Source organism: Myotis nattereri (genome assembly GCF_964212035.1).
Source record: "Myotis nattereri genome assembly, chromosome: 19".
NCBI classification, from domain to species: domain Eukaryota; kingdom Metazoa; phylum Chordata; class Mammalia; order Chiroptera; family Vespertilionidae; genus Myotis; species Myotis nattereri.
In genome coordinates this window covers 24,900,494-24,928,240 of record NC_138095.1, presented here as the reverse complement: position 1 = coordinate 24,928,240, position 27,747 = coordinate 24,900,494, and the positions used below count along the sequence as shown (strand labels likewise).

Here is a 27,747-nt window from a genome sequence, read left to right as displayed (position 1 = left end):
CCCAGGGCAGCGTGCGGTGATGGCAGTGGGATCCTCCCTGGCAACCCAGTTGCCTCAGCCCCTGGCGCCCAAGTCACCAAACCGCAGCCAGCACGGGGCGCCAGCCACCATTGCAGGCTTTCAAGCTTCGCTTCCGGCTTCCACGCCTCGCTTCCGGTCTCCGTGCCTCGCTTCCGGCCTCCGCCTTCCGCTTCCGGCCTCCGTGCCGCGCTTCCGGCCGCTCCCTCCTTCCTCCCGCTTCTCGATGGTGCGCGGGCTGCAGTTCCCCCGGCCAGCCGCCTGAAGTGAGTGGAACGCGGGGGCCGGTTCGGGGCGCGGGGCGGCGAGGGGGGGTCGGGACCCTGGGAGGGCGCCAGGGCGAGGCCGGGGGCTCGGGGACTGCGGGGCGGGCCGCCCGCCCGCCCGGGGGCGTCCTCGGGCCGGAGTCCCGCCCGGGTTCTCTGTCCTCGGGGCCCTGCGCGCTCCGTGTCCTCTCGTGGGCAATGCTGGCTGCAGCATCCCAGGCCCCACGTTGCAGCCTTTTTAAACGACGAGGACGAAGGCGGTGGTGAAAACAGCGCCCATGTCCCGGGCGCTCAAGTTTGTGAAAGACACTCCTTTCTGGGTCCCAGTCGTGGTTGCTCGCACGGAAGCCTTTCAGGTCTTTTGGCCAAAATCAGCTTATACCATGTAGGACCGTTTCCTGAAGGTTCTTAATGGAGCCGCTTGAAAAATATGTTGTATTGATTTTGAGAGAGAGAGAGAGAAGCATCGACGTGAGAAGGAAATATGGATGGGTTTGCCGCCCATCCGCAACCTGGATGGACGGGAATCGAACCCCGTAATCCTTTGGGGCCCGGGAGGGCGCTCCACCCACTGAGCCACCCGGTCAGGGCTGCATCGAGCCACTTTTAAAATTTAAATGTGCTTGAAACATTTAAGCCTGTCATACACGTAAAACTCGGTTCACTTGTCATGTGCGGAAGGTTATGATAAGAAGTTAATATATTTAAAGTGAAGACAGGTCCTTGTTCATGATTCCGGCCAGGTCTCCCTGTCTCAGGCTCTGCGATAGAGTCCCTTCGTGAAGCGAGGAACGTCGGGGTTCACAGATGGTCAGCGAGGGGCGTCAGACGCTCCTGGGAGCAGTCAGCTGTTTCTAACAGGAATCGGAAAGAGTCGCTTGCTCCTCGGTGCCGCCGTCATCGAAGATCACGCTGTGCCCCCACCCCCACCCCCGCCCAGGACCCGCTCCCCATCGCCTGCATCGCCTTCGCCCACGGGGGGCCTTCCCGGGCCCGCAGCCACAGCCACCCCTGAGGTAGGGCCTCTTTTCTCACTGGGTCTGCGAGGGGGACAGGGCCTGGAGGAAAGGGCAGGGACTGGTCCCAGGATTCAGCCTCCAGCTCAGGGCTTCCCGGGCTCCGCTCCCACGAGCAGCGGGCTACCCCGATGGTGGTTGGTGACTGATTTGTTGGGGTACGGGAGGGGGTGCTGCCCACCTCAGGGGGCTGTGGTGACAGCCAAGAGAGAGAGCAGAGGGAGGGTGCTCCCTGACCCGAGAGCTCCATGAAATGTAGGCTCTGCTTTTTTTAATTGATTTCAGAGAGGAAGGGGGAGGGAGAGAGAGAGAAACATCAATGATGAGAGGGAATCATGGCTCGGCTGCCTCCTGCACGCCTCCTAGTGGGGATCAAGCCTGCAACCTGGGCCTGTTTCCTGACGGGGAATCGAACCCAGGACCCTTCAGTCCGCAGGCTGACACTCTATCCACTGAGCTACACTGGCCAGGACTAGGCTCTGCTCTCTTAAATGTTGGGGGTCACCAGGGAGTTGACAGCATCCCCAGATGAGATGGTGGCAAGAGGAGGCGGCATGATAATGGGGTTAAGAGCACTGATGGGACATCCCAGCTGTGTCGGCCGGGGCAAGTCATTCCGCTTTCTGATGCTCCGTGTTCTCATCTATAAAACGTGCTTGTTCTTATCTGAAAGGTTTGTATAAAGAGCAAATGAGAACATTACCCACAGAGTGCTTAAGTCAAGGACCAGCTCACGGTGATGAGGCAGTAGTATCCGGGACGTGCTATCGGCCAGGCTAAGGCGCTTGGTCAGTGGTGTGGTGGTGGTGCCTTTAGAGGAGGTGGAGGGGAGGAAGATGAGTTCATTTCGAACAGGCCGAGGGATGACCCCTCGCCCTCCTTTTATAGAGGATTTAATTGCAGCTTGGGAGGCTTGTCTGTTTTTCTTTTAAATCCTCACCTGAAAAAAAACAAATCCTCACCCAAGAATATGCTTCGAGAGAGGAAGGGGGCGAGAGAGAGAAACATCCATCAGTTGCCTCCCATACACACACCGACCAGGACTCGAACCCACAGCCTTTTGGTGTACGGGATGATGCTCCAACCAGCAGAGCTACCCCGCTAGGGCTAAAGGGTTGAGTCTTTTCTTGAGTTACCGAGGGTGTAAATGACCACAACTGCTCATTAGACTTAAGTTTTCTGACCACAGGAAAATCCAAAAGCCTTCTCCTCTTAACAGGTCTCTGCTGTTTCTTCCTGACCTCACCAAACAGCCATGTCGTCAGAGTCGAGCAAGAAGCGGAAGCCCAAAGTGATCCGAAGCGATGGAGCCCCAGCGGAGGGGAAGCGGAATCGCTCTGACCCCGAGCAGGTGGGGTTCGCCGGGCTGCCGTGCTGCTGAGGGAGCACAGCTTGTCGCCGGGCACCTGGCTGTGGGTTTGCAGCAGCTGAGGGTCAGAGGGACAACCTTCCAGGGAGCCTCTGTTTAACCAGGTGCCCAGAATTCACCTGGCTCTCCAGAGCCTGAGTGTCCCCATCAGTTGTAGCTGCAGCATCCCAAGAACCAAGACTTTTTCTTTTTTTTTTTTTAATTTAAATTCCTTATTGTTGAAAGTATTACATATGTCTCCTTTTCTCCCCATGGACCTCTCCCCGGCCACTCCCGCACCCAGCACATGCCCTCACACCCCTACTTGTGTGTCCATTGGTTATGCTTATATGCATGCATGCAAGTCCTTTGGTGGATCTCTTACCACCACCACCACCCCCGTTATTTATTTTGTTTTTGATACTCCTCCTTCCTTACTGAATCTGTCACTAAGCCTGCATTCCTTTATAATCAGAAGAGAGGAGTTCTTTTCCATTTTGAAAAGAAGAAAAACATTTGATTTGAGGACCAGATCCTTTAGAGACCTGCTTTGGGGTTTCATTGCTTTTGATCTCAGCCCATGTCCCTGGTCCTGACTGGGAGACTTTTATTCCCTACTCAAGGCCTGTATCCTTGCCTCCACAGGAAGGCAAATACTACAGTGAGGAGGCTGAGGTGGACCTGCGGGACCCTGGAAGAGATTATGAGCTGTACAAGTACACGTGCCAGGAGCTGCAGCGACTCATGGCCGAGATCCAGGACCTGAAGAGCAGGGGAGGCAAGGATGCGGTAAGGAGTGGACTAGGCAGATGTGAACCTGGTGGGTCCACATGGATGCACCTGTTTCGCACTTACCAGAGAGAGCCCATCCTGACCTTGGCCTCCTGTCCTAGCCGTGAATAGGTCGTTGGGGCCTGGGCGCTCTAGGGACCTGTCTATTAATCTATTGGAACTTCTCATCACCATCCACTCACAAATGACACTAATGATAAAATACAGGATAATGAATTTTTTCCATAACTATAATTTGATAATTTATCCAAATAATGTGTATTAAGTGCTAAGTTTTTTTTTTAAATATTTATTTTTATTGATTTCAGAGAGGAAGGGAGAGGGAGAGAGACATAGAAACATCAATGAGGAGAGAGAATCATCGATTGGCTGCCTCCTGCATGCCCCCCACTGGGGATCGAGCCCGCAACTCCGGGCATGTGCCCTTGACTGGAATCGAACCCGGGACTCCTTGGTCCGCAGGCCTGTGCTGTATCCACTGAGCCAAACCAGCCAGGGTTAAGGGCTAAGTATTTTGCTAGGTGTTGAGAAATGACATGTAAATACCCTTGCTGTTATAAGGGTGGATATGTACAAGGAAATCAGAACAAAAATTAAATTATTACTACTCAATGAATAAACCAGGCTTTGGGGCAGAGAAACTAAACAGTATGACTACAAACTAGATGAATAAGTTCAAAACAAAACAACCCATATTTTGCCAGGAATCTCATGTGTTTACACTGGCCAATATTGTTAAAATTATTATATTTTAGCTCTTAAAGAGAGTCAAATTTTACAGCTATAATTCTTCTATTTTCATTTAAATTATTCTGAAATGCTTTTTACAGAGGTAAAATTGTATGGCAAGATTTTGGATCTCTTGTGTGCGACATGTAAGGCCAGATTTTTTGTGCGTTGGCTGCACTTGCTCCCTATTCAATTCCTGTTAACTTTGGTCCAACCAGAAATGGCTTTTTGCCCTGAGAACCTTAAGCCCTTCCCTTGTACAGTCATTCTTTCATTTCTCTCTGACTCTTCTCATGATTCTGCCTCTTCCCATGGTCTTATTTTGGAGCCGAAGGAAGCGAGCCAGTGCCCGTTCTTGCGGTGTTTACCAGCTTTTCTTTGCCCGCAGGCAGTTGAGATTGAAGATCGCAGGATCCTGAGCTGTGTTCATTTCATGACTCTAAAGAAGCTTAACCGATTAGCCCACATCAGGTTGAAGAAAGGACGAGATCAGACCCATGAGGTAGGAGTTGAGAGGTTTAACCCTCCTCCTCCTCCCTCCTCCCCATCCCCTTCTCAGTGCCCTTTACCCCTTTTTCTGAGTTGGCTGCCACTCTGCTCTGCCCCGCCCCACCCTGACTTGCCCCTCTCACCTCTGACCTTGTCCTCCTTTCAGGCCAAGCAGAAAGTAGACGCCTATCACCTGCAGCTCCAGAACCTGTTGTATGAGGTGATGCACCTGCAGAAGGAGATCACTAAATGTCTGGAGTTCAAGTGAGTTTTGGAGGCCAGGGCTTTGGCAAGAGGGTCTGTTAGTAACTGCCTTTTCCCGCATAGCTCTGTGTGAGCTAGTCTCTTCAAAAAGAAATCAGATGATTGTGGAGACGGTAGGGCCTGGGAGAAGAGTGAATAGATGACTTTGAGTGGGAAGGTTGGAGGCAATAGTTTCTGCGCAAAGAAACTCCGAAGCCTGTCTGACCATTTTGAGTTTTGAGCTCTGCACCTGGTCAGGAGCAGTTGTCTCTCCCTAGTAGGGGCCTTTGCATTCATTACCAGTTTGATTTCTGAGCAGCCTTGTTGGGAGCAGCTCACCTCCAGTCATGTCCTTTTAACCTTTTGGCCCAGTTTTCATCTCTAAAGTTCCAGCAGTTCATTTTTGCAAACCGGGATTTCTTGCTGCTTAGCTGCCTTTGGTGAACAAATACGAATTTGCAGTGTTCTTTCTAAAATGTAATAATGCCTCTTGGCAAATCCAAGGTGAGAGATGAGAAGGGAGGAAGGAGTAGAAGAGAAGGGAGCATGTTCTTGCTTGGTCAGACCCATTTGTGCCAACTGAAAGGTGTTATTTGTAATAAACTTGGGGTGAGTGGGCACATTAGACATTGGGTCTAGTTTATTTTTAATAATAACGATGATGATTTTTGAGGAATCTATCTGCTCCACAAATTCATCACATAGTAATACTTAAATACTAACAGAGGTGAAATCCACATCAGGTCTGAGTAGTATGGTACCATTGCCACGCTCCTGGTTTTGACTTTGTACTGGTTAGGTAAGATTGTTATTGGAGGGGAAGGGTATGCGGAGGAACTATACCCTCACTCCAGGTATGAAAGCAAAGGCGAAAAGAATGCGATGCCCCCGCCTGTGACCATTGCTCAGATGGAAGCCGATAAACCCAAAATGCAGTGGAACTAGGCCCATGGAGAGCCAGTTGCCCTGGAGTGAGGCATGTCCCTGCGTAGCTATAGACCTGGGCTAAGTGGGTGTACATGGGGAGGACCTGGGGGCCTGCTTAAGCCACCGTTTGGGTTCCTAAGAACGGCAGCTTGACATTTGTTTTTGTCTCTAGGTCAAAGCATGAAGAAATTGATCTGGTCAGTGTAGAGGAGTTTTATCAAGAGGCTCCTTCAGATATCAGCAAGGCTGAGATCACCACGGGAGACCCTCACCAGCAAACCCTTGCACGTCTGGACTGGGAGCTGGAGCAGCGGAAAAGGTGGCTTTCCTCTTCCTGACCTTGTTAACCTGTGCAGACACGGCCCTTTAACCGCGGGGATAGTACTTGATCCACAATCAGACGGCAAAGCTCTGTGTAGCCAGCAGAATGGTCCCTAAGACCAAACCCCATTTTGTGATGAATTCACACCCGATAGTTCAGATTTGGCCAACTGCATCGTAAGTGGGGTTGGAATCGGTTAAGGCTGTTGACGGAAAGTTGGAGTAATCTTTCTTTTAAAATTTTGACACCTGAGACCTAAATACCTTTTGCACCATAAATCTAATTTTGATTTTGTCCTTTTCTCCTGTGGTTTTTAAAGCTTTGCAAACATTATTTTAGAAGGTTGTACGATATTTCATGTATAGACAAATTGTAACTCACATAATCGTTCCCTGATTGGATTGGACTGTTTTTCTTTGGAGAAGCAGCTGTTTTTATCCCTTGCCTTTTTCGGTTATCGAATGTATTCTGTGCCTTTGGTCCATGTTATGAATTTAATTAGCACTAAGTCTGATTCTTAGGGATTGGTGTCAATTTTTAGCAGATGGGCCTGTCACTCGCCTGTGCTCCTGGCACAGGCTAAACTGAGTGTTGTATTCCTGCGGCACTGGTCTGGAATCCTTCTCCACCCGGCCCCACTCAAGCCACTCTATGGCCTCATTTGGGTCCTGTAGCTATTAGGTCCACATGTTTGTGAAAGTTTGGGTCTGGCCTCTAGAGGCAAGAAATGGAGCAGATGACACGGGGGTATTCCGTAGAGGTTATGGACAGCCTCTGGAGCCAGACAGGCATGGACTCAAAGCCTAGCTCCGTGCTTGCTCTTTCCTGGATGACCTTGGGCAAGTTATCTACCTCCCTGAGCCTTCACGTCCTCCTTTGGGGATAAGGAAAGACCCTATCTTCCAGGGTTGTTGTTCTTGGTTTTTTGTTTGCTTGTTTTTAACAGACACAAGGCTTTTGTTTTTTCATTTTTCTAAATATATTTTTACTGATTTTCAGAGAGGAAGGGAAAGGGAGAGAGAGATAGAAACATGAATGATGAGAATCATTGATCGGCTGCATGCCCCCTACTGGGGATCAAGCCCGCAACCCGGGCATGTGTCTTGACTGGGAATTGAATCATGACCTCCTGGTTCATAGGTCAATGCTCAACCACTGAACCACACCAGCTGGCTCTCACAGGGTTTTTATAAAGATGTAATGCTTGTGAAGAGTTCTTCAAAGTGCCAGGCATATAGTACGTGCTAGGGAAACATTGGTTCACCCCAGCTGCTTTTACTAGGGAGATTCTGACAGTGAACAGGCGTGCCAGGATATCTCTGGAGAGCATCTAGGGACAGTGCCCTGTCCTTTCCCCACAGGTTGGCGGAGAAGTACCGCGAGTCCCTCTCCAACAAGGAGAAGATCCTTAAGGAGATCGAAGTGAAGAAGGAATACCTGAGCAGCCTCCAGCCTCGCCTGAACAGCATCATGCAGGTGAGGGCCTTCCCCACCCTCACCCCATCGGCCTCTGCTTTGCCTCCACTGAAGAACCAGGGAGACCCTGCTGACTCGAGCCGTCAGCAGCTATGTCTGCCTTTGGCTTTTGCCAGGTGTGTCACCCTAACCTGAGTTAGTGTACAGTTCGAGGATGGTCCTGGGTAGGAGAAAAGCTGGCCAGGTGGACTCAGGGACATAGACACAAGTTAACTTGGGGTGCTTTCTTTTGTTTGTTTGTTTGTTCATCCTCACCCGAGGTTATATTCTCCATGGATTTTTAGAGAGAGTTGAAGGGAGGGAAGAGGAGAAAGAGGGAGAGGGGGAGAGAGAGAGAAACATCAATGTGAAAGAGATGCTTCGATTGGTTGCCTCCCATATGCGTCCCGACTGGGGCCTGGGATCTAACCCAGGTACGTGCCCTGACCCGGAACACAAGACCCTTGGTGCATAGGCCAACACTCCAACCACTGGCCAGGGTTATCCCAAAGCCTTATCCCGGTAAAACACGTTTTTTAAAATAAATATATATATATATATTACATATATATATATATATATATTATTGGTTTTTAGAGAGAGAGGAAGGGAGAGAGAGAAAAACATAAAAACATCAATGTATGAGAGAAACATTGATCAGCTGCCTCCTGCACCCCTGACCAGAAATTGAACTGGCCACCTTTCGGTGCACGCTTTGACCAACCAACCGAGCCGCACCGACCAGGCCCACTTTTGCAAACTCTTTAGTTTACCCCCTCCATGGTCTTAACCAGCCCCCGAAGTCTATAGGTGCCTAAGTGTGCTGTGGATTTCTGTTAGATCCCCCTGATTGTGCCTCAGGGGAAGATTCTTAGTAGATTTACGCACTGTGAAAACATGAATCATAGTTGAAAGCCACTAGGTACCCTAGGAGGAAAAGCCCCCACTTCACCTGTAAACTGTAGTGTCTATGATTTTGTTTGCTTTGTGAAGCCAGATTTGGTCTAAGCCCTTATAGTTTTATGAAGCAGGGTAAATGGTTAATATGAAGGAACTTGGCAAAAGGACCCTAGAGAAATTACTAATTCCCTTTTCTGGGGTTTGGAAGTCTACATTTCCTCCCTTCCACACTAGGCATAGAATTAGAATTAGTAACAGAAATATTCCCAGTAACACTGTATAATGGGATAATGGGACAGAACAAAAATGGAAACTAAGAGAGTGGGTGGTACTTAATTTTTCCTGTTAAAAAATATGCCTGCAAATGTTTAGGTTTGTAAAGTGACTGTACTGATTTACGGAAATTTCCTTCAGCATTATGAGAAAGTTCTAATTGCTCCTCATCCTCATCAATGCTTGCAGGCTTCCCTCCCGGTGCAAGAGTACCTGTTCATGCCTTTTGACCAGGCTCACAAGCAATATGAGACGGCCAGGCACCTGCCGCCTCCCCTCTATGTCCTCTTTGTCCAGGCCACTGCGTATGGGCAGGCCTGTGGTAAGTACGGGGCCTGGTGCAGAAGAGGGGCCGTGGGAGCAGCAGCTGTGGCTGATGGGGTCATTTGGAAGCACTGCCAGCTGAGGAAAGCTCTAGGCCTGGCTCAGACACCCTCAGGTGACCAGTGCTGCCTGCCCTGTGCACCACCCAGCATGGCTGCTTTGACTAGTTGGCCTGAGGCTGGACTAAACCGATGGGCATTTCAAAATGGATGGCTTTGAATGTTTGATGAGCCTGGCTGGTCGGCTGTTGAGTGCAGTGCCCAGGCAGCCCAAAGCACGTTTGGCAGGTGGATCGGCACCTCTTGCTCAGCTTCAGAAACTAAACAGGTCCCAGCCAGCTCTTCTAGGCTTTTCCATGCCCCAAACAGGCTGCATGTCATTACGGTGAATTGCCCAGTGAGGGAGTGTGTCCTCATGATAAGCTTAAAGGCAGCCCTCTCCAGGGTTTTGAGACGTTTTGGAGACCCTGCCTCTTGCTCTATTGCTGCTTTCACCCAGCACCTAAAGCTTTCTTCCCCACCCCCACCAGGGCATGCTCTCCTCCACCACATCACTGTCTCTCTTCTTATGTCTTCTGGGTCCTTCTGGTCCTCTCCCTCCCTGTTGTCCTCCCTCCCCGTTGTCCTCCCTCCTGTTTCCATCATCAGCTCATATGAAATCCTCCCAGCCCCCTAGACAGGGTGAGTAATTTTCCTTTCTGTTTAAACCTCAACCTATTTCCATTCTCATTTTACTGTAGAATTTCAGGACTAAATTACTCAGAAGTTTGCCAGTGGTATATGGGGGCAGCCAGCTTATTTGGGGTAAGGTGTGATGGGTCATGCAGGTTTGTTAGAGAGAGTAGTGGTCGGCTACCTGGGAATATTATCCCACGGCCTGCACTTGGGGGAAGTTTGCCATCCCTCCTTAGAATGATTGGACAAATCATTTCAGGCTGCTGTGACTGTCAGTGATCTGTATACTCTTCTGAATGGAGCAGGCGGGGAGGTGGCCTGTCTGACCTCCAGCCCTAGACCCACCGGGCTCCACAAAGGCAGGCCCAGGCGTCACTCAGGAAGATGTCGGGTCTGTGCATGGCTCTTGAGATGCCAAGCTCAAGTCAAATAGACCTAGGTTATTTTTTTCCTGGCTGTTGTATCAAACTTCTATAAGGCTTCATTTTCTCATCTGTAAATGTATAAAAAGTATAATAATAGTGTTACTCCTATAGGGTTGTTGTGAAGATGGAAATTTTTTAAAATGTTTTTGTTGATTTTGGAGAGAAAGGAAGGGAGAGGGAGGGAGAGAGAAACATGAATCAGTTGCCTCCCATACACACCAGGCCAGGGATTGAACCCACAACCTGGGTATGTGCCCTGACCTGGAATAGAATCTGCAGCCTTTTGGTATAAGGGATGACGCTCCAAGCAACTGAACCACACCAGTCAGGAAGGTGATAATTTTTATTGTATTATTTGTTTATTTTTGTAAGAGAACATTTATTTGGTAAATCACAGGCAGAAGTAATTCCTAGAAGATTTGAGCTTAGGACACAATTTATAGAGTTAAAGGAAGAGCCCTTGAGCTTGGGAGTGAGGAAGGTCATGGTAATGTGCCTGGGGCAGGGAAGGGGGAGGGGGAGGGAAAGGCATGGGTTTTAAAGATGGAGATTTTAGGGGAGGTCCTCGGGGAAGACCTTAACAGAATATTGAGCAGTTTTCCAGGCGTACCCTTTCAGGTGGTGGTCTCCACTGATTGATTGGCTGGCACCGGAGCAGGGGGTCATTGTTCAGTGGCTGGTTTTTGCTGCTTCTCTGGGCCTGGAGCTGAAATGCAACTGAGGCCTTGATGTTATCTCTAGGGGGGAAAGGTCTGGGGGTCCAAACCACATGACCTTCGATATACTAAGGAAGGAAAGGTCACTCTGGAGATGAGCCGCCCGCCCCCCCCCCCCCCATAACTGATTGCCTGGTGCAGGCATCTGGGGCTTGCCACCCTGGTGACCACCAGTACCTGGCCATTGTCCCTGCTCTGCTCACGTCTGTAACTGCCTGCAGTATCCCCCTCAGGATCTTGGCGCTGAATTACTTCAGCGAAAGGCGTTCAGGGTCTCCTCTGTAGGTGCTTTCTGCTGAAGGGGTGGTATTTTCCTTCAGAGCCAGGCGATCCTCGCTCGCCGTCAGAGGGGCGATGAGGCCCGGGCAGGGGAGGAGGTGGTGACGGTGTCTAGAGTTGGTATTTCCTGAGAATGAGTAGGGCTTGTGACCTTGAACAAAGCGAAGACTATTGTTAGGGTTGGTGAAGGAGGAACACAGGAGGCTGTAAACTAGGTCATCTGGAAAACCAGAAGGGCTGAGCCCCAAAATGGTGCCAGCCAGAAGATTATAATTTTTTAAAAATTAATTTTATAATTAAAATTATAAGCATCTCCTCATTCATTATAAACATCACCTCACCATCTGACTGGCCAGCTCTCATTAGTCACATTCTGATTTCATAAATGCAGAACCAGGGGCTCAGCGCTGTGACATAACTTTCCAGGTCACACGTTTGGGAATTGGAACTATGACTCAGGCCTAGGACTGGACTGCAGGGTCCAGGTTTCTGCCCACCGTCCTCCTGCCTCCCAGTTAGATGTCACAGTGCCAGCCGGGTGCTTGGTGTAGTGTGGCATAGAGAATGAGCACTTAGTCGGGTGAAAGCCATTATTTCTGGGATGTGACAGTTACGGGTTTCTGCATGAGAACCTTTAAGGCATTTGGCAGAAGAGTACCATGTGGCTTTAGGCCCGAGGTTGCGGTTTCTGAACCTTGGTATAAGCCTGAAACTGGAGGTGTTCACCACTAGTCTCAGGTCATACTTGTCCAGGAATCTACACTTTGGGTTCTTTGTTCTCGGTAAATGATGCAAAAATACTTAAGTTTCCTACCTGTTTCTCTTCATCTGGAGAAAGGGTTTTTGTCCTCCCACCCCAGTCAGTAAGGAGCTGTGACAAAGGCAGAAGAGATGCAGTCCCGGAGCTGGCCTGCCTGTGCGGCTGAGCTCCTGCCCTCAGCGGCTGTCATACAAAGCTTCTTCTTGCTCCCAGATAAAACACTGTCTGTGGCGATCGAAGGCAGTGTGGACGAAGCCAAGGCCCTGTTTAAACCTCACGAGGAATCCCAAGGTAATGTGCTGGCCAGATCCTCCCCCGTCTTCTGTAGCTGGCTCGGGGGACACCAAGTCACCACCTGAGGGCAGTGCTGGCCCTTTGGAAGTTAGCTGTGCTGGTTTTGTTTAACAGGGAGCCTGACTATGTTCAGTGGGGGTCAGGGAAAGCCGTGCCTGTGGATTTCAGCCCTGCACTCACTAGCTCACTGTTTCCGGGGAAGCACTTTAACCTTTGAGCCTCAGTTTAGTCACCTGTCCAAACAGGATAGTAACACCTCATGTAGAATTATGTGAATTAAACAAGGTTATGCATGCAAAAGCCTTTAGCATCATCCTGGGCACATAGCAACCACTCAAATTATATGAGCTGCTATTATTGTTACTTTATTACTATTATTGCTACTACCACCACCACTACCAGTGGAGGGGCATAGGAAAACATCAAAAAACATGTAAAAAAAAACTCTAAAAGATGGGTGGTGTGATTACAGGTCATTTTTCTTTGTTGTTGTTTTTTTAAATATATTTTATTGATTTTTTTACAGAGAGGAAGGGAGAGGGATAGAGAGTTAGAAACAACAATGAGAGAGAAACATCAATTGGCTGCCTCCTGCACACCCCCTACTGGGGATGTGCCCGCAACCAAGGTACATGCCCTTGACCGGAATCAAACCCGGGACCCTTCAGTCCGCAGGCCGATGCTCTATCCACTGAGCCAAACCGGTCAGGGCCATTTTTCTTTGTTTTCTTGCATCATCATGTTTTCTATACTGAATATGAAGCAGCAAATTAATTTATCCTAAAAAAAGCATTTATAAATGACAGAGAGTCTGGGCCCCTTTCCGCCCTGGGTTGAGGTGCTTTAGGGAGCATCAGGAGCCCCCTCCACTCTATACGCCTTCTCTCTGTGTCTGCAGATGACGAGAGCGACTCGGATGCCGAGGAGGAGCAGACCACGGTGAGAGCCGTTCCCTCTTGTGGGCGTGCCAAGCAGCTGCACCGGGGCCTGCTAGTTGGCAGGTGCCATCCTTCCTAGCAGCAGAAGAAAGGTTTGAAGGAAAGGGCTGCTGGGAGCCTGGCCACTGAATAGCTGAAGCATCAGGTCCCAGGCAGCAGTGCTGAGGCCCTGGCCGGTAGGGAGAAGGCAGGGAGAGATTTTGTACGACCAGTGCTCATCAGGTCCATTCTTTCCTTTGTCCAGAAACGCCGGCGACCCACACTGGGAGTTCAGTTGGATGACAAACGCAAGGAGATGCTGAAGAGGCACCCGCTGTCCGTCATGCTGGACCTGAAGTGCAAAGGTCTGGCTCCCTTGTTCTGGGGGTCCCATAGCACTTAGGGGTTCCGCCAGCTGTCGGGGCACAGAACCCCGCAAGCCAGGGCCTCTTTGCCCAAGAACAGATTCTGATTTCATATTTCTCTGGTTATCTTCATTGTCAGCGGTACATGGTATCCTTGTGTCTTATTCCTGGTGATCTAAACTTGGATCCACTTGGTGATCACTTGATCACTTCCTTTTCATTCTGTCTTGGTCAGAGGCAGGGTCTGTAAGTCCAACCCTCAAGGGGAGGGAAATGGAGATCCACCTTTTGGGGGGAGAAGTAACAAGGAATTTGTAGACGCTCTGCTTTTTTTTTTTTTTTTCTCAACCTTAAATTGCCATTGAGTTTTTGTTTTCACAGTAAAATATCTTAAAGCCTCATGGACGCCCCTTTCTGTAAAACTAACAACTCTGCTCTCACGTTTCACTCGTGCATCCTTTTCTCTCCCTCCCCATCCAGATGACAGTGTGCTTCACCTGACGTTCTACTATCTCATGAACCTCAACATCATGACAGTAAAAGCCAGAGTGACAACTGCCACGGAGCTGATCACCCCCATCAGTGCAGGGTAGGAGCAGGCGTGGCGGAGGGGGACGGGCTGGGCTGTGGTGCCGGGCTGCCCTCTGTTTCTCTCTCCGCTGGCTCCGAGAGGTTCCACTGGCCTGGAAGCCTGGCACGTCACTGGTATTGAGAAAGCACTGACCGACTTGACTTAGTGACGCACTGCTACCAGCAGATGACAAAAGTGACTGCGGCATTCTGCACACCGAGGGGGGGGCAGGGGAACAGCTTTTCAGCCAGTGTTGGGAGAGCATGAAATGCCATTTGGCACATTATCAGGTTGACAGCTTTTCTTTTTCTGTCGCAAGGTGCTGGGATTTTCACTTTACACTCCGCTCAATCCCAGATTGTCCTTAACCTGGGCGGTGGGAGGAGGACTGTGGTGGGCCCTGCGGGGTTTTTGAAGAAGGTGAGCCTTCAGGTGTTGTCTAGCTCATCCCCTGTTGTACAGATGGATAAACTGAGATCCAGGGGGCAGATGATGGTGGAAGCCCTGGGTCTAGAGCTCCAGACCCCCAGTCCAGGGGCCTTGGCTCCAGTACAGGCTGCTTTGGCCCCTGGAGACACCAGCCTGCTGGATGGTTTTGTCTCTCTGTCTGTCTTTTTGACCCCCTTTATGTGATCACAGTATTTCACCAGTAGCCAGTCAGAGTGCAGGTATCCCTGGTTTTCTCTAAATTACTTTCGTTTGGTTTTTGCCATTTGGGTTTGACTCAGGGTGTCTGTATGGTCCACATGTTGCAATTGGGTGAAGCTTCTCTCAGGCACCTTTTCATCTGAGTGTGTCTGCCATCTTTTGTTGAGAACTTGTGTTGTTTTCTCTGTAGTCTTCCTCCAGAATTAGATTTTGATGATTGCATCCCTACAGTACAGGTTTATGGTTACTCCTTCCCCATGTATTCCATATAAATTGTGGTTAAATCTAGAGGATTGATGAAATTCTATTTTGATTTTTTGGAGGGGACAGAGGGGCAGGACTGTGTCATAGATGTTGAGTGCTGCCATCAGGAGACCCGAGCTGTCTGTCTTTGTGATATTGATGACTTTTGCCAGGATCTGTTAATTCATTAGGGAATTAATGTTTTTAACACAAACATTTTAATCAGAATTATACTAGCCTTGCTGAATTTTCCTCAAATTATTTTCCAGAATGATCTCCATTGGGACATTTTAATCCATTCATTTTTCATTAAGCCATTAAACTATTTTTATTCATTTTCCATTTTTATTTGACCAAGGTTTTTTAAATCCCTTTTCCATTAAAATTTTATAACAGAGATTTGACTAATTGAATAGCTTTTTGTTTCGATGTTGTATTTTTATGACTATAGCTTCCCCTTTCATGTCTGTTGTTTTTACCAAAGTCAGACATCTTGAGACATATATTACAGATGTAAGTTTTGTCAGGGAGATTTTATTCTTCTCCCTAGCCAGCGTGGCTCCGTTGTTGAGCATAGATCCTGAACCAAGAGGTCACCTAGTCGATTCCCAGTCAGGGCACATGCCCAGGTTGCAGGCTCAATCCCCAGTAGGGGGCATGCAGAAGGCAGCCGATCGATGAGTCTATCTCCCTCTCCCTCTCCCTTCCTCTCTCTCTAAAATCATTCAAAACTTAAAAAAATTATTTTTTGATTCTTCCATCAAGATTTGTCGCCGAAACCGGTTTGGCTCAGTGGATAGAGCGTCGGCCTGCGGACTGAAGGGTCCCGGGTTCGATTCCGGTCAAGGGCATGTACCTTGGTTGTGGGCACTTCCCCAGTGGGGGATGTGCAGGAGGCAGCTGATCGATGTTTCTCTCTCATCGATGTTTCTAACTCTCTATCTCTCTCTTCCTCTCTGTAAAAAATCAATAAAATATATTAAAAAAAAAAAAAAAAAAAAGATTTGTCAATTAGAAACCCTTATGTGCAGTTGTAGCTGTTTTGTTTTATTTTGGTTGATTCATTCTGTTAGTAATAGCCACTAAATATCGGCCAAGGACTGGCAATTCTTATTTATTTTCTAGCCAGTTTTCCATGCGAGGCAGTGAAAGGGGCAGACCCTTGCTAGGGGATAGTGGAGACAGACAGATTCTGGGAGAGACGGAGAACAGAGGAGAGCCAAAAGCTGCCAGTGCCGCAGTATTAAGTCCCGAAGTCATTTTGGGGGCTCAGGGCAGCAGGATTAGCTCTTCTGCCTGAGTTGCTCCTGATGCTATTCCTGAAAAAATGGAGACCGCTATACTGGTTGAGGGAAAGAGTGGGCCCTGTTGTCCTTTGTGATCAGATTACTCTATTATTATGCTCCCCCCAATTCTCTTCTCTGCTTGTCACACTTAATTACGGGCTGTGCCCTAGCCATTGCAGTTGGGTGGCAGTGGTGTCACTGTCTTTCTGTTTATAGCACTGGGCCACCTTGTCTCCAGTGCAGGCGATAATATCTTTTTCTTCGAATACAAAGGGGTCATTTTCTTGTGAGTAGCGTGAAATTTGGTCAAAGTGTGATAGACACAGCACCAAAGTTGCACACTTCCTTTCTGGGGTAGAAAGGGATCTTTCTGCTTCTATAAAAATTATGATTATTTCTATTTCCAGTGTCATGGGGCTTTGCTCCCCTTAGGTAAGGCCCTGATCACCATATAACTTTGAAGGGATAGGGGTTTTTTGTTTGTTTGTTTGTTTGTTTGTTTTCTTATTGCTTTTAGAGGGAGGGGAAAGGAGAGAGATAGAGAGATGGAAACACTGATGAGAAAAGACCTCATTGATCAGCTGCCTCCTGCATGCCCCCTACTGGGGATGGACCCCGAAATCCAGGCATGTGCCCTGATGACTGAGAATCAAACCAGCGACCTTCTGGTTCTTGGATCTACACTCAACCACTGAGCCACACTGGCCAGATGGATAGTTTTTTGTTGTTGTTTTTTGGTGGGTAAGAGTACTACTGTCTTTTTAAAAAATATATATTCTTATTGATTTCAGAGAGGAAGGAAGAGGGAGAGAGCGACAGAAACATCAAGGATGAGAGAGAATCATTGATCAGTTGCCTCCTGCACACCCCCTACTGGGGATCGAGCCCGCAACCCGGGCATGTGCCCTTGACTGGAATCGAACCTGGGACCCTTCAGTCCACAGGCTGACGCTCTATCCACTGAGCCAAATCAGTTAGAGCAGTACTACTCACTTTTTTTACTGTAAATCTGAGCTCCAGCACTAACTAGCAGCATGATTTTGGACAAGCCATGCCTTTCCAAGCCTTGAGTTTCTCCTCTATAAAATGGAAATGATAATACTCTGTACCTCATAGGGTTATGAAGATCCAGTGACCTCAGGTGTATAAAGCGTCTGACTCACAGGAAGCATTCCATGAACGCTGGCATTGATCATCAGTGCGAAGTGGCATGACCACCCCCGAATGTCGCAGTCTGCCTGGAGACAAGGTGTTGGGCCACATTCTCACTGCAGTCTGCTCCCTTTCCAGTGACTTGCTGTCTCCTGACTCAGTCCTGAGCTGTTTGTATCCTGGGGATCATGGAAAGAAAACGCCGAATCCAGCCAATCAGTACCAGTTTGATAAAGTGGGGTGAGTCAGCAGTATTTCCTCCTTTCTCAGCTTCTCTGCTTCTGAGTTTCTCTGATGGCTCAAGCTTAATGCAGGAGACCTGGTCGGGCCAGAGCCTCTGGGGGGTAGGGAGACCGTGGGGCAGGGGAGAACGCTCTATTGAGAGAAGGGTACACAGGAGCTTTCCTGCTTATGAGGCAAACGGCGGTCATGGATGGGTGGGTGGAGAACATGATAAGAACACATGACATAATAAAAATGTTGACCATTTTAATTCTCTGAGGATTAAAAACATTTTAAACTATTTTATGAATTGGTAAACTGGTCAGGAGAACGATCGTGTGCACTGCCTTTTTATTGAGATTTGCTGATTAGTTGAGGACTGTCAGGGGAAAAGAGAAAAATGAACATGGGAGAGATGAAATTTACAATAGGGAACCGCTCAAGTCAAGAGGCACGGTGGTAGCCTGGCTGTAAGCATGGCTGAGCCTGTGGGGCCCACCTGTTGGGGGTGATTGGGAGGAAGACTATATCCTGGGACCATTGCAAAAAGGACTTATAAAATTATTTTACTCTTTTTTTTTTTTTAATATATTTTATTGATTTTTTACAGAGAGGAAGGGAGAGAGATAGTTAGAAACATCGATGAGAGAGAAACATCGATCAGCTGCCTCCTGCACATCTCCTACTGGGGATATGCCCGCAACCCAGGTACATGCCCTTGACCGGAATCGAACCTGGGACCTTTCAGTCCGCAGGCTGATGCTCTCTCCACTGAGCCAAACCGGTTTCGGCATTATTTTACTCTTTTATGCAGCATCCTGACTTTGAGAGACTACGTGCTTGATTTAGGACACCCCTATTTGTGGGTACAGAAGCTGGGTGGCCTCCACTTCCCTAAAGAGCAGCCCCAGGTATGTACACTGATCCCATCTCCTTAGCTGGAGAGCTCTACCTCCTCTCTACCCATACAGACTCCAGAAAGGCTTCTGGTGGCTTTTGGGGGCTTTACACTAGCAGAATGCGTTCCCTTAAGGATATGATCTGTCCTCCCTCCACTCAGCACACTAAAATGCCCAAGGCCTACAAGTGTTTAGGTACCTTTGCCTTCTCCCTGAGTCTAGAAACCCTCTAGATCAAAGTAACTTGGGTCCTTACTCTGGGTGCAGCACAACTGAAGGACAGCGTCTGGCCTGTCACAGCAGGTAAACCCTGCCTTTCCCCATCAGGTGCCCACCTCAGGGCATGGGTGAGCTCGGCTGCCACAGGCAGGCAGGGCCTAGGAGAGAGGCGGTGCCTGGAGGAAGGGACGAGCACTCAGGTGTGCCCCTTGCTGTCATCCACAGCCCACGGTGATCGCTGACCACTCGCTGAGCTCTAGCCACATGGAGACCACCATGAAACTGCTAAAGACCAGAGTGCAGTCCCGCCTGGCCCTCCACAAACAGTTCGCGTCCCTGGGTAAGCTGGCATTGGGGCTGTGGCTTGAGAGCCATTCATTCAACACAGGGACAAAAACTACCTAGCTCTTCATTCAGATGTCTGGAATCCTGGCAGCAAATGAAAGAGGGCTGGATTTCGGGCTCTTGCTGAGCTGCGGTGTTGACAGGGCGGCTGGAGAGAGCTGCAGGCCATCCAAGCACAGATCTGAGCTCCCCCAGGGTCATCAGGGCTGTTCGGGCTCACAGAGGGGCCCGGAGCCTTCTGGTGGCACAAGTTGGTCGGGGGCAGCTCATCCTAAGGTAGCGGATGTCCGACTTCGGTGTACATCCTACAGATATGTAGTGGGAGTCCAGGTCATGATTCATGGAGCCCACCTTCAGCTTCTGTGAACACAGCTGTACAGGGATCCACTCCTCATCCCTCCCTGAGACCTACTGAGCTAACACCCTCCAGGGTAAGGCTGAGCCCCTCTTTCATAAGCTCCCAGGTGATTCTGCTGAGCCATTGACCACAGTGGTGGCCATATGGGGCTTCTTTTCATTTATTCATTCAGTAAATACTTGTCAAGGGCTTACTACGTACAAGGCACTTGCAAGATAGTGAGGGTTAAAATCTTTCTGATGCGAGAGGGCTGTCAGGAAAGACATTGGGTTTCTAGGACCATCGGGAGACCCTGCCCCTCAGGTTCGGTCTAGTGCTCCACGTGGACCCTGGTCTCCAGGGCAGCATTGCTCGTCCGTCAGGCCTTTCTCCCATCAGCATTGCTGCATTTGTTTCGTCTCAAGGTTGGATGATTGTCATCCTGGGCAGCGTTTACTGTGTTGGCATATTTGCTTATTGAAATGCCAGCAGGAATTCACGCTGGAACAGTTCTCCAGCCTTTCTCCCCTAGAGGAGCTGACACAGAACACTGCAGTCTTTTCCTCCATCAAGGTCAGCTATGGAAACAGCCCTCTCGGCGATTCGATCTAATTAACCGTCACTGCTGCAGCGGCACTGTCATTGGTTTTGGCTGGAGGCTCTTGTTTTGCTGTCATTTGTATTAAGGATAAAGCACCGTGAATGCTGCTGCTGGGTCTGGCCACAAGCACGTAGCCCTGGGTGAAGTCAAGTTGATGTGCCTGCATTCCTGGCACGTGTTGACCTGGGCACCTACTGAGTGCCAGGTGTACCTAGACATCTGGCAGGGCCATCTGAGTCCTCTAGAGGATGCTGGTTACCTGGCTGTGGCACCTGATTTCTACCTGTGACCCCACCTGTCTTGCTCTCTTTTAGAACATGGCATTGTACCAGTTACTAGCGATTGCCACTACCTCTTCCCTGCAAAGGTTGTCTCTCGCCTGGTGAAGTGGGTGACGATTGCCCATGAGGATTACGTGGTAGGTAGAAGAGTGACAGGTCATCGTTGCTGTCCTGGGGACCGTAGGCCAATGTCTCCACCAGGCGGGCAGGAGGTTTTAAAGGAGCCAGCCGTTCATTCCTTGTCCGTGTTGACTTCTAGGAGCTGCATTTCACCAAGGACATTGTGGAGGCAGGACTGGCTGGGGACACCAATCTCTACTACATGGCACTCGTGGAAAGGGGCACAGGTAATTTGTTCTGCTCATAACAGTGAGGCAAGGGGAGTGGCTGAGAATAAAACATTCCTGGAAATTGCCCAAAGAACGTGAAAGATCTGGAATCCTGCTGCAGGACTTAGCAAATAGTAATGAATGTGACAGCCACCGTTAGATGAGTACTTTATCTCATTTAATCCTCATGACTGTCCTAGGGATGGTAATATTCTCATTTTATAGGTGAAGATGTTAAGACTTAGTCATAAACCCAGTCTGACCTCTGACCCTGAGCTCTTGGCTTTATTGCTCGCTAGAATCGGACACCTGTTCCTACCCCTCATCCCAGAAGGACTGGCGTGTCTGAGGTTGTGAGGTGCGGGGTGGCAGGACCTTCCTCCCTGTCTGCAGTTTCTGCGCTCATTGGAGGCATCAAAACTGTGATTCCTCACAGGTGTCCTGGCATCTGACTCGCCAGGGCTTCCTGCTTGAGCCACCCCGATACTCCTGTGATGCTGTCGCCCGGCCTCCGCCGCGGCAGGCCTGGCTCGGACACAGGATCTGATCCCCGGGGCTTGGTACTGAGGCCACAGGGTCAGGGGACTTGTTGGTAGTTTTTTCTTCCCTTCTCTTTTTCTTCGTGTGTTTTTAAAAATATTCTGAGGAAATTAAGTATTTCACATACAGTGAGGCTCTCAATCCCACTTTATGCTCTCCTCATGGTAGGGGACTACTATTTAGAATTTGTGCATTTGCTGCTGCTTTTTTTTTTCTTTAGAGAGAGAGAGAAACATCAATTTGTTGTTCCACTTATCTATTCACTCATTGGTGGACTGCTGTTTATGCCCTGACCAGGGATTGAACCCTCACCTTGGTGTACTGGGACAATGCTCTAGCCAACTGAGCTACCCAGCCAGGGCTTTGCATTTGCTTTTCATCCTCTCCTCTTTTAAAATATACTTTTACCTCATCTCTATGCAGCCCAAAAATTTATGAAGCCCCAAGGGTAGAAAGTCATTGGAAGACATTACTTCTGCTTCCTGGTTGAGCAGATGAAAGCTTGGAATCATAATAAGTATTCTAGATTCATACATAAAATGAATGAAAATTAAAATTTTCATTAGCTGTATTGAAGAATTTGAAAAATTAAGTTTGAAATTTAAATGAATAAGTGGGCAACAAACCCAAGTACATATATATAATCCTTAAGTCATACAACAGATCGGTTTGAAAAGTTTATGTAATATAGATCAAAAAGTTGTTGAATAGAGTTCAATCCAGAAATATATTCAGACTACTGTGACAGAGGCAACACAACAGTAAAGAAAAGAATCACTTTATAATAAATGTTTTTGTGACTGTTGGGGAAGAATTGTCTTTTTTTTTTTATTATTATTATTGTTTAAAGTATTACAAATAGTAGTACATATGTCTCCTTTTTTCCCCCATGAGGAAGAATTGTCTTAACCCACACTTTCTTGCCCGCTGTTATTTGAATTACTGGTGTGTCAGAGAGTTCTTTTTTAAATCCTACATAAATAGTGAAAAAAGAATGGCATATTTAGCCCATTGGTGGAGACGATAAGTGTCATCCTATTGAGAGTGGCAAAGACTTCCCCCAGAGAAAAAATGAATGTGTTAAAGAAATACAAATATTTCATTGAATGATTATGAACACAGTGCTGACATCAGGCAGTTAAAGTCAGCACTGCTGCATTGCACCTGTTTGATCTTAAGAAGGTTTCTCTTGGAGCCTGAGTTTCTGTATATGTACAGTGGGGATGATAATAAGGGTACCCATCTCAGAATCATTGTTAGGATGAAATAAAGTTTGTGTAATAGCACAGTGCTCGGAAACAGAATAAGTACTCAATAAATGTTGGCTGTTAACAAGTTTCTACATAACAAAATATCTAAAAATAAAAGGAACAGAATAGAAAGGATAACTTTTATATAACAGCTAATACACAATATTGAAAAACCAGTAAGTCTTTACCTGGGAAAATCCTTAATTTGCTGGCAAATAAATGTCAATTAAAACCAACTTCTGTCAAAGGACCAAATAGAACTCAGGCAAACCCAGTGTGGAGTAGACTCTGGCGAGTCCACACCCCTCTGCCTCCTTAGAGGGACCAGAGTCACAGGCATCACATCTATAACCTGGCAGTTCCACTTCGGAGATTCCAGAACAAACATAAAAGTCATTTAGTACCAGGATGTGCTCTGGAGCACTTGGATTAATAAGGGACCTCAGAGCTAGCCTTAGGGGTCTGCTGGGGACGGTGCATGGCTGCCAATCTGGGTCACAACTGATTTTCCTCCTTTCCCTTCCCAGCCAAACTCCAGGCAGCTGTGGTGCTGAACCCCGGCTACTCCTCCATCCCACCCATTTTCCAGCTCTGTCTGAACTGGAAAGGGGAGAAAACCAACAGCAATGATGACAATATTCGGGTAAGGCCCTGCTGGGGTGACAAGAGGAGCAGGAGGAGCTCTCTGGGGAGCTAAGGGCTGGGACACTGGCGTAATTCCTAGGACAGAGGAGCCCGCCAGGATTTAGAGACTATATTGGAGGCTGCATGCTGTAATGGAAGGAACCTAGACCCATCTCAACCAGTTACCTAGTTTGAGGTCCACAGGTTTCACCCCACTTACAAATTAGGGAAAATATAAATACCTGCCTTGAAAGGTGGTTGTCATAGGCTTCTGTGCAAATGTGAGCTAACTCAGAAGCATAGGATTGCTGGAATGAGATGAGTATGAGATCATTGCAGCTGATAATTATTATTTTTTAAAATATATTTTATTGATTTTTTTACAGAGAGGAAGGGAGAGGAATAGAGTGTTAGAAACATCAATGAGAGAGAAACATTGATCAGCTACCTCCTGCACACCCCCTACTGGGGATGTGCCCGCAACCAAGGTACATGCCCTTGACCGGAATCGAACCCGGGACCTTTCAGTCCGCAGGCTGATGCTTTATCCACTGAGCCAAACCGGTTAGGGCTCTGTTAATTATTATTATGCCTGATGACTTGATTCTGTGGTGGCCTTAAGGCTGTGGAGCATGTTTTTAACCCTAACTCCTTCTGACTTGGATCTCAGCTTGAGATTCCGTCTCTACACACCTCCGTCCTCTTGGCTGTGGCTGTGCAAGGCAGGGAAAGCTATGGGTCAGAATCAGGAAGACCCCATGATTTGAGGAGGGGGAGCCTTAGGATAATCCAGTCCAGCTTGATGTGGTGTGCGCTAGCTCCTGCACAGGCCCAGCTGCCATTCTGTGGAGCTGTCAGACCGAGCAGTCTGAAGGTTGTGCTGAGTGTCCGGACTTCCCACTCTGTAGGCCATGGAGAGCGAGGTCAACGTGTGCTACAAGGAGCTGTGTGGGCCCCGGCCCGGCCATCAGCTCTTGACCAACCAGCTGCAGCGCCTGTGCGTGCTGCTGGACGTCTACCTGGAAACTGAGATCCACGATGACAGCGTGGAGGGGCCCAAGGAGTTTCCCCAGGAGAAGATGTGTCTGCGGCTTTTCAGGTGAGGGGAGAGGTCAGAGTGCCAGGGACCTCCAGTCCTGCCTCTCATGGGGATTTGGGACAGAGATCAGAGCCTGGCATAGAGGACATACTTGTTCCCAGGTGCCCTGATCTCTGTTCACAGAGGAATTTAAAGTCCTGCTGCCGGATTTCCTGGGGAGAGCTTGCTGCCTCCTTCCTGAAACTTCCTGCAGCCGCGCTTTACCAGCCTGGCCCAATTGTTCTTCACAAGCACCCTCTGAGGGGGGACCCCCCCACCCCCCCACTGAGTGAGCAGCACTGAGCCATGAACCAAGAGGATTTGGCTGAATTTTACTTTCCATGCTTTCTGTACTGTCCAAATCAGCCTCTTATCTATACCACCTCCACCAGGCCTGCTGTGCTCTTCCTAAGGCGTTCACACGTCTTTGAGAATCACAGCTTTAGGCAGTCGGCTTCCCATCAGGAGCCAGCCTGAAGGAAGACAGACACAAGTACAGATCTCTGCTCTGCTGCTCACCTTGGAAGAATCACTTCAGCTCAGCCCTGAGTCTATTTCCTAAAGGCTGAAGGAAATATAACCTTCAGGCTCATGATAAATTAGCTCTAATTTACGTGAAGTTTCCAGCATGGTTCCTAGCATAGACCGGGGCTCACAAAATGCCAACAGGTCCTGACAGCTCGGTATTTAGCATGTCTGCTTTCCCAGCACTTCTGAGTACTTTTCCTGTCGCTTTGGGGTCCTCTCTCGCTTTCGTCCCCTCACTCATATTCTTAGAGTCCGTTCCAGAACTCCCGAGTTCATATTGCTCAGGCATCCCTTCTGTTCGGGGCAAGGGCTTGGAGAGGAATGGTGTCTGGGAACGGGAAGGGCTAGAATCTGTTTCTAATCCGGACATCCCCCTGTTCCCTATCAGTCTAGGGCAGCCGTGGGCAAACTACGGCCCGCGGGCTAGATCCCGCTGGTTTGAAATGAACTAAAAAAAAAAAAAAGACAGTACCCTTTTATGTAATGATGTTTACTTTGAATTTATATTAGTTCACACAAACACTCCATCCATGCTTTTGTTCCGACCCTCCGGTCCAGTTTAAGAACCCATTGTGGCCCTTGAGTCAAAAAGTTTGCCCATCCCTGGTCTAGGAGGTGCCTTATTTGCCTCTCACCTCCTCAGGCAGCCAGTCCCAGCCTGGGGAACGTGTCCCCAGCATCCTCCCTGCTGTGTCTGGCACCTCCGCCTGGGTGATTTGTGGTGCTATCTGATAATAACCAGCTCTAACCCCCAGTGGCTGCTGGGAGGTGGTGCTGGTGCTGGATGTTGGTGCCTTCTAGGACTTGCTCTCCCTCGTGGGTCTGTGTGAGACCTCAGCTCTTCCCACCCTCCCAGCCTGCTGTAGCACATTCCTAGGGTGGGATCTCTCACTTGGCCAGTGTTTCTTTTCTGTTACCTAATGGTTCCCCAGGGACCCCTTTTCTGAAGTGCTTTGTATGTCACCCACGCTGAGCTCTGTGAGGGCATTGGAAGGTGCAGCTTTGGCCACTCAGATCTAATTAACTCCATCACTGGTGAGGTGTGAGGTTCTTGACCTAAAGTCCTGACCCTTGGGATCAAGCCAGGAAGCTGAACTTTTCTTTTTTTTTAATGCAACAAGTTTATTTAGCATAGCCAGTCCCAACATTCAGCACAAAAAGTTTACAGAGGCTGATGGGTACCTTCAGGCTGTGGGTTCTCCATCAGACGTATTCTTAGACTTGCCCAAACGACAGTGCCTTCTGGTGTTGGGAGGTATATGACCTCATGGTTACGAGCAAAAGCTTTGGGGCCAGAAAGACCTAGGTTCAAATTGCTGCTCCTACCTGTGTGATTAGGGTCTATACTTAGTCTCTTTGAGCTTCAGATTCCTCGCTGGTAAAAACAGCGTTCACTTCAGGTATGGTTGGGAGGGTGAAATGAAACCAGATGGAGCATATGAAGTGCCAAGCACAGTGCAGACAGAATAAACCCACAGTTAGGTAAGTGGTTTTCCTGGTGTGGGAATTAAAACCTTTTTTCTCTGTATCTGCAATCGCACACGCGCTCGTGCGTGCCCACACACTCCCTCCTACCTTCCCTTACTCAGACCAAGATCCAGGGTGTTACCTAGTGGTTACTACTGAATGTCAGTCATAGGCAGATGAATAAAGGAGGCCCTTCACCTGGACATCAGTTACTGGGGAGCTGTGTGGAAGGGGACCCTGTGTGAAGTTCTGCTTGGGGGCCGGGGATGATAGCTGAAGCACCTAAGCTTCATGAGGTCAAGGCTTGGCGTCGGACCTGGTCTTGAATTTGGGCTCTGCCACCTTCTGACCGTATAATGCTGGGCAGATAGTTTAACTCCTTGAGACTGTTTCTCCATCTGTAAAACTTACAGAATTACAGCAACAGCATCTAACTTTGCAGATTCTTTTCACCCCGACTTCAGAGTCCTACCTCCCTCCTGCATGGGACTCTCCTTGCAAAAGAGGTTTTTAAGTTTTTTCCTTTATTTTTTTAAATTATAGAACTAAACCATGTTTATTGTTAAACATAGAAACAACAATCAACAGTTGTTAAATATATTAAAAAGTGAGGGTGCCCACATCCTCTCCCCAGAAGTGCCTATTGTTAGTGAGGGCCCTTCCAGGCCTGTTTTCATGCATTTGCAAGCATATAAACATTTTTACAAAAATGGTATCACACCTTACATATTGTTCTGCAGTCTGCTTTTCTCACACGTTTATTTTTCCCCCTAACAGCTGTACAGTATTGTGCGGGTAACCATAATTTCTTCCGTCCCCCTTCTCCTGTTTCTCTAGGGGTCCCAGCAGGATGAAGCCGTTTAAATATAACCATCCTCAAGGATTCTTCAGCCATCGCTGACCTGCTCGGCCTGTGGTTCCCCTGGGCCCTCGGTGCTGTGCCTCCGCTTCCTCTTCTGTCCGCATGTGGCTCCTGATGGTCTCCAAAGACAGGTTTTATATTTCTAGCCAATTAAAGTGTCATCTGACCAAGTGGCCTTTGTCTGGTGGCTCTTTTGGGAGGAGGGGGTGGCTTTGCAATCTGTAAGGGCCAGTAGGAGCCACAGCACGGTGTGAAAGAGCATTTGTGGGTAGACTTTCTCAGGGTGGCCAACCCCACCTTACTTGTTTCTGCTTTGGGCAGTCCTCATTATCTAGGTCAAGCATGTCAAACTCAAGGCTAACATCGGCCGAGTAAACGAGGCATGGGGTCTACGGGCCGCGAGTTTGACATGCTTAATCTAGGTATTTATTATCCTGAGTCCGTGCTATTAGGAGGTGACAGGGGAAACCAAATCAGCGTAGCACAAAACCCAAAGCTCTTCTTTCCCCTCCCCTCATCTCTCCACTGGACCTGTGGTGTCGGTGTCTCTCATGGCCACATTCTCTGATCGTTGCATGTCATGAACGTCTGACAGTGCAGTGCACAGAGGAGACAAATACATCACAAAGAATAATTGTAGCCCTGACCGGTTTGGCTCAGTGGATAGAGCGTTGGCCTGCGGGCTTAAGGGTCCCAGGTTCGATTCCGGTCAAGGGCATGTACCTTGGTTGCA

At 48.6% G+C, this 27,747-nt stretch overlaps 1 protein-coding gene across 2 annotated transcripts; it reads left to right on the top strand.

Annotated features, from left to right (window-relative positions):
- Positions 1-243: 243 nt before the first annotated feature.
- On the top strand, positions 244-27,185 carry THOC5 (THO complex subunit 5). 2 transcript variants are annotated; one of them, XM_081113807.1, is made up of 22 exons: positions 244-284; positions 1,028-1,300; positions 2,520-2,651; positions 3,294-3,437; positions 4,558-4,671; positions 4,825-4,922; positions 6,001-6,147; positions 7,512-7,626; positions 8,968-9,100; positions 9,750-9,782; positions 12,170-12,247; positions 13,149-13,189; positions 13,433-13,532; positions 14,013-14,121; positions 17,571-17,672; positions 18,469-18,565; positions 18,998-19,112; positions 20,370-20,473; positions 20,596-20,683; positions 22,983-23,098; positions 23,988-24,178; positions 26,990-27,185. In XM_081113807.1, the coding sequence occupies exons 3-22, from the start codon at positions 2,556-2,558 to the stop codon at positions 27,051-27,053; spliced, it is 2,085 nt and encodes a 694-aa protein (XP_080969933.1). In that variant the 5' UTR covers positions 244-284; positions 1,028-1,300; positions 2,520-2,555; the 3' UTR covers positions 27,054-27,185. The 2 variants fall into 2 exon arrangements, with proteins under 2 accessions (XP_080969933.1, XP_080969934.1); XM_081113808.1 differs by lacking the exon at positions 9,750-9,782.
- Positions 27,186-27,747: the final 562 nt, after the last annotated feature.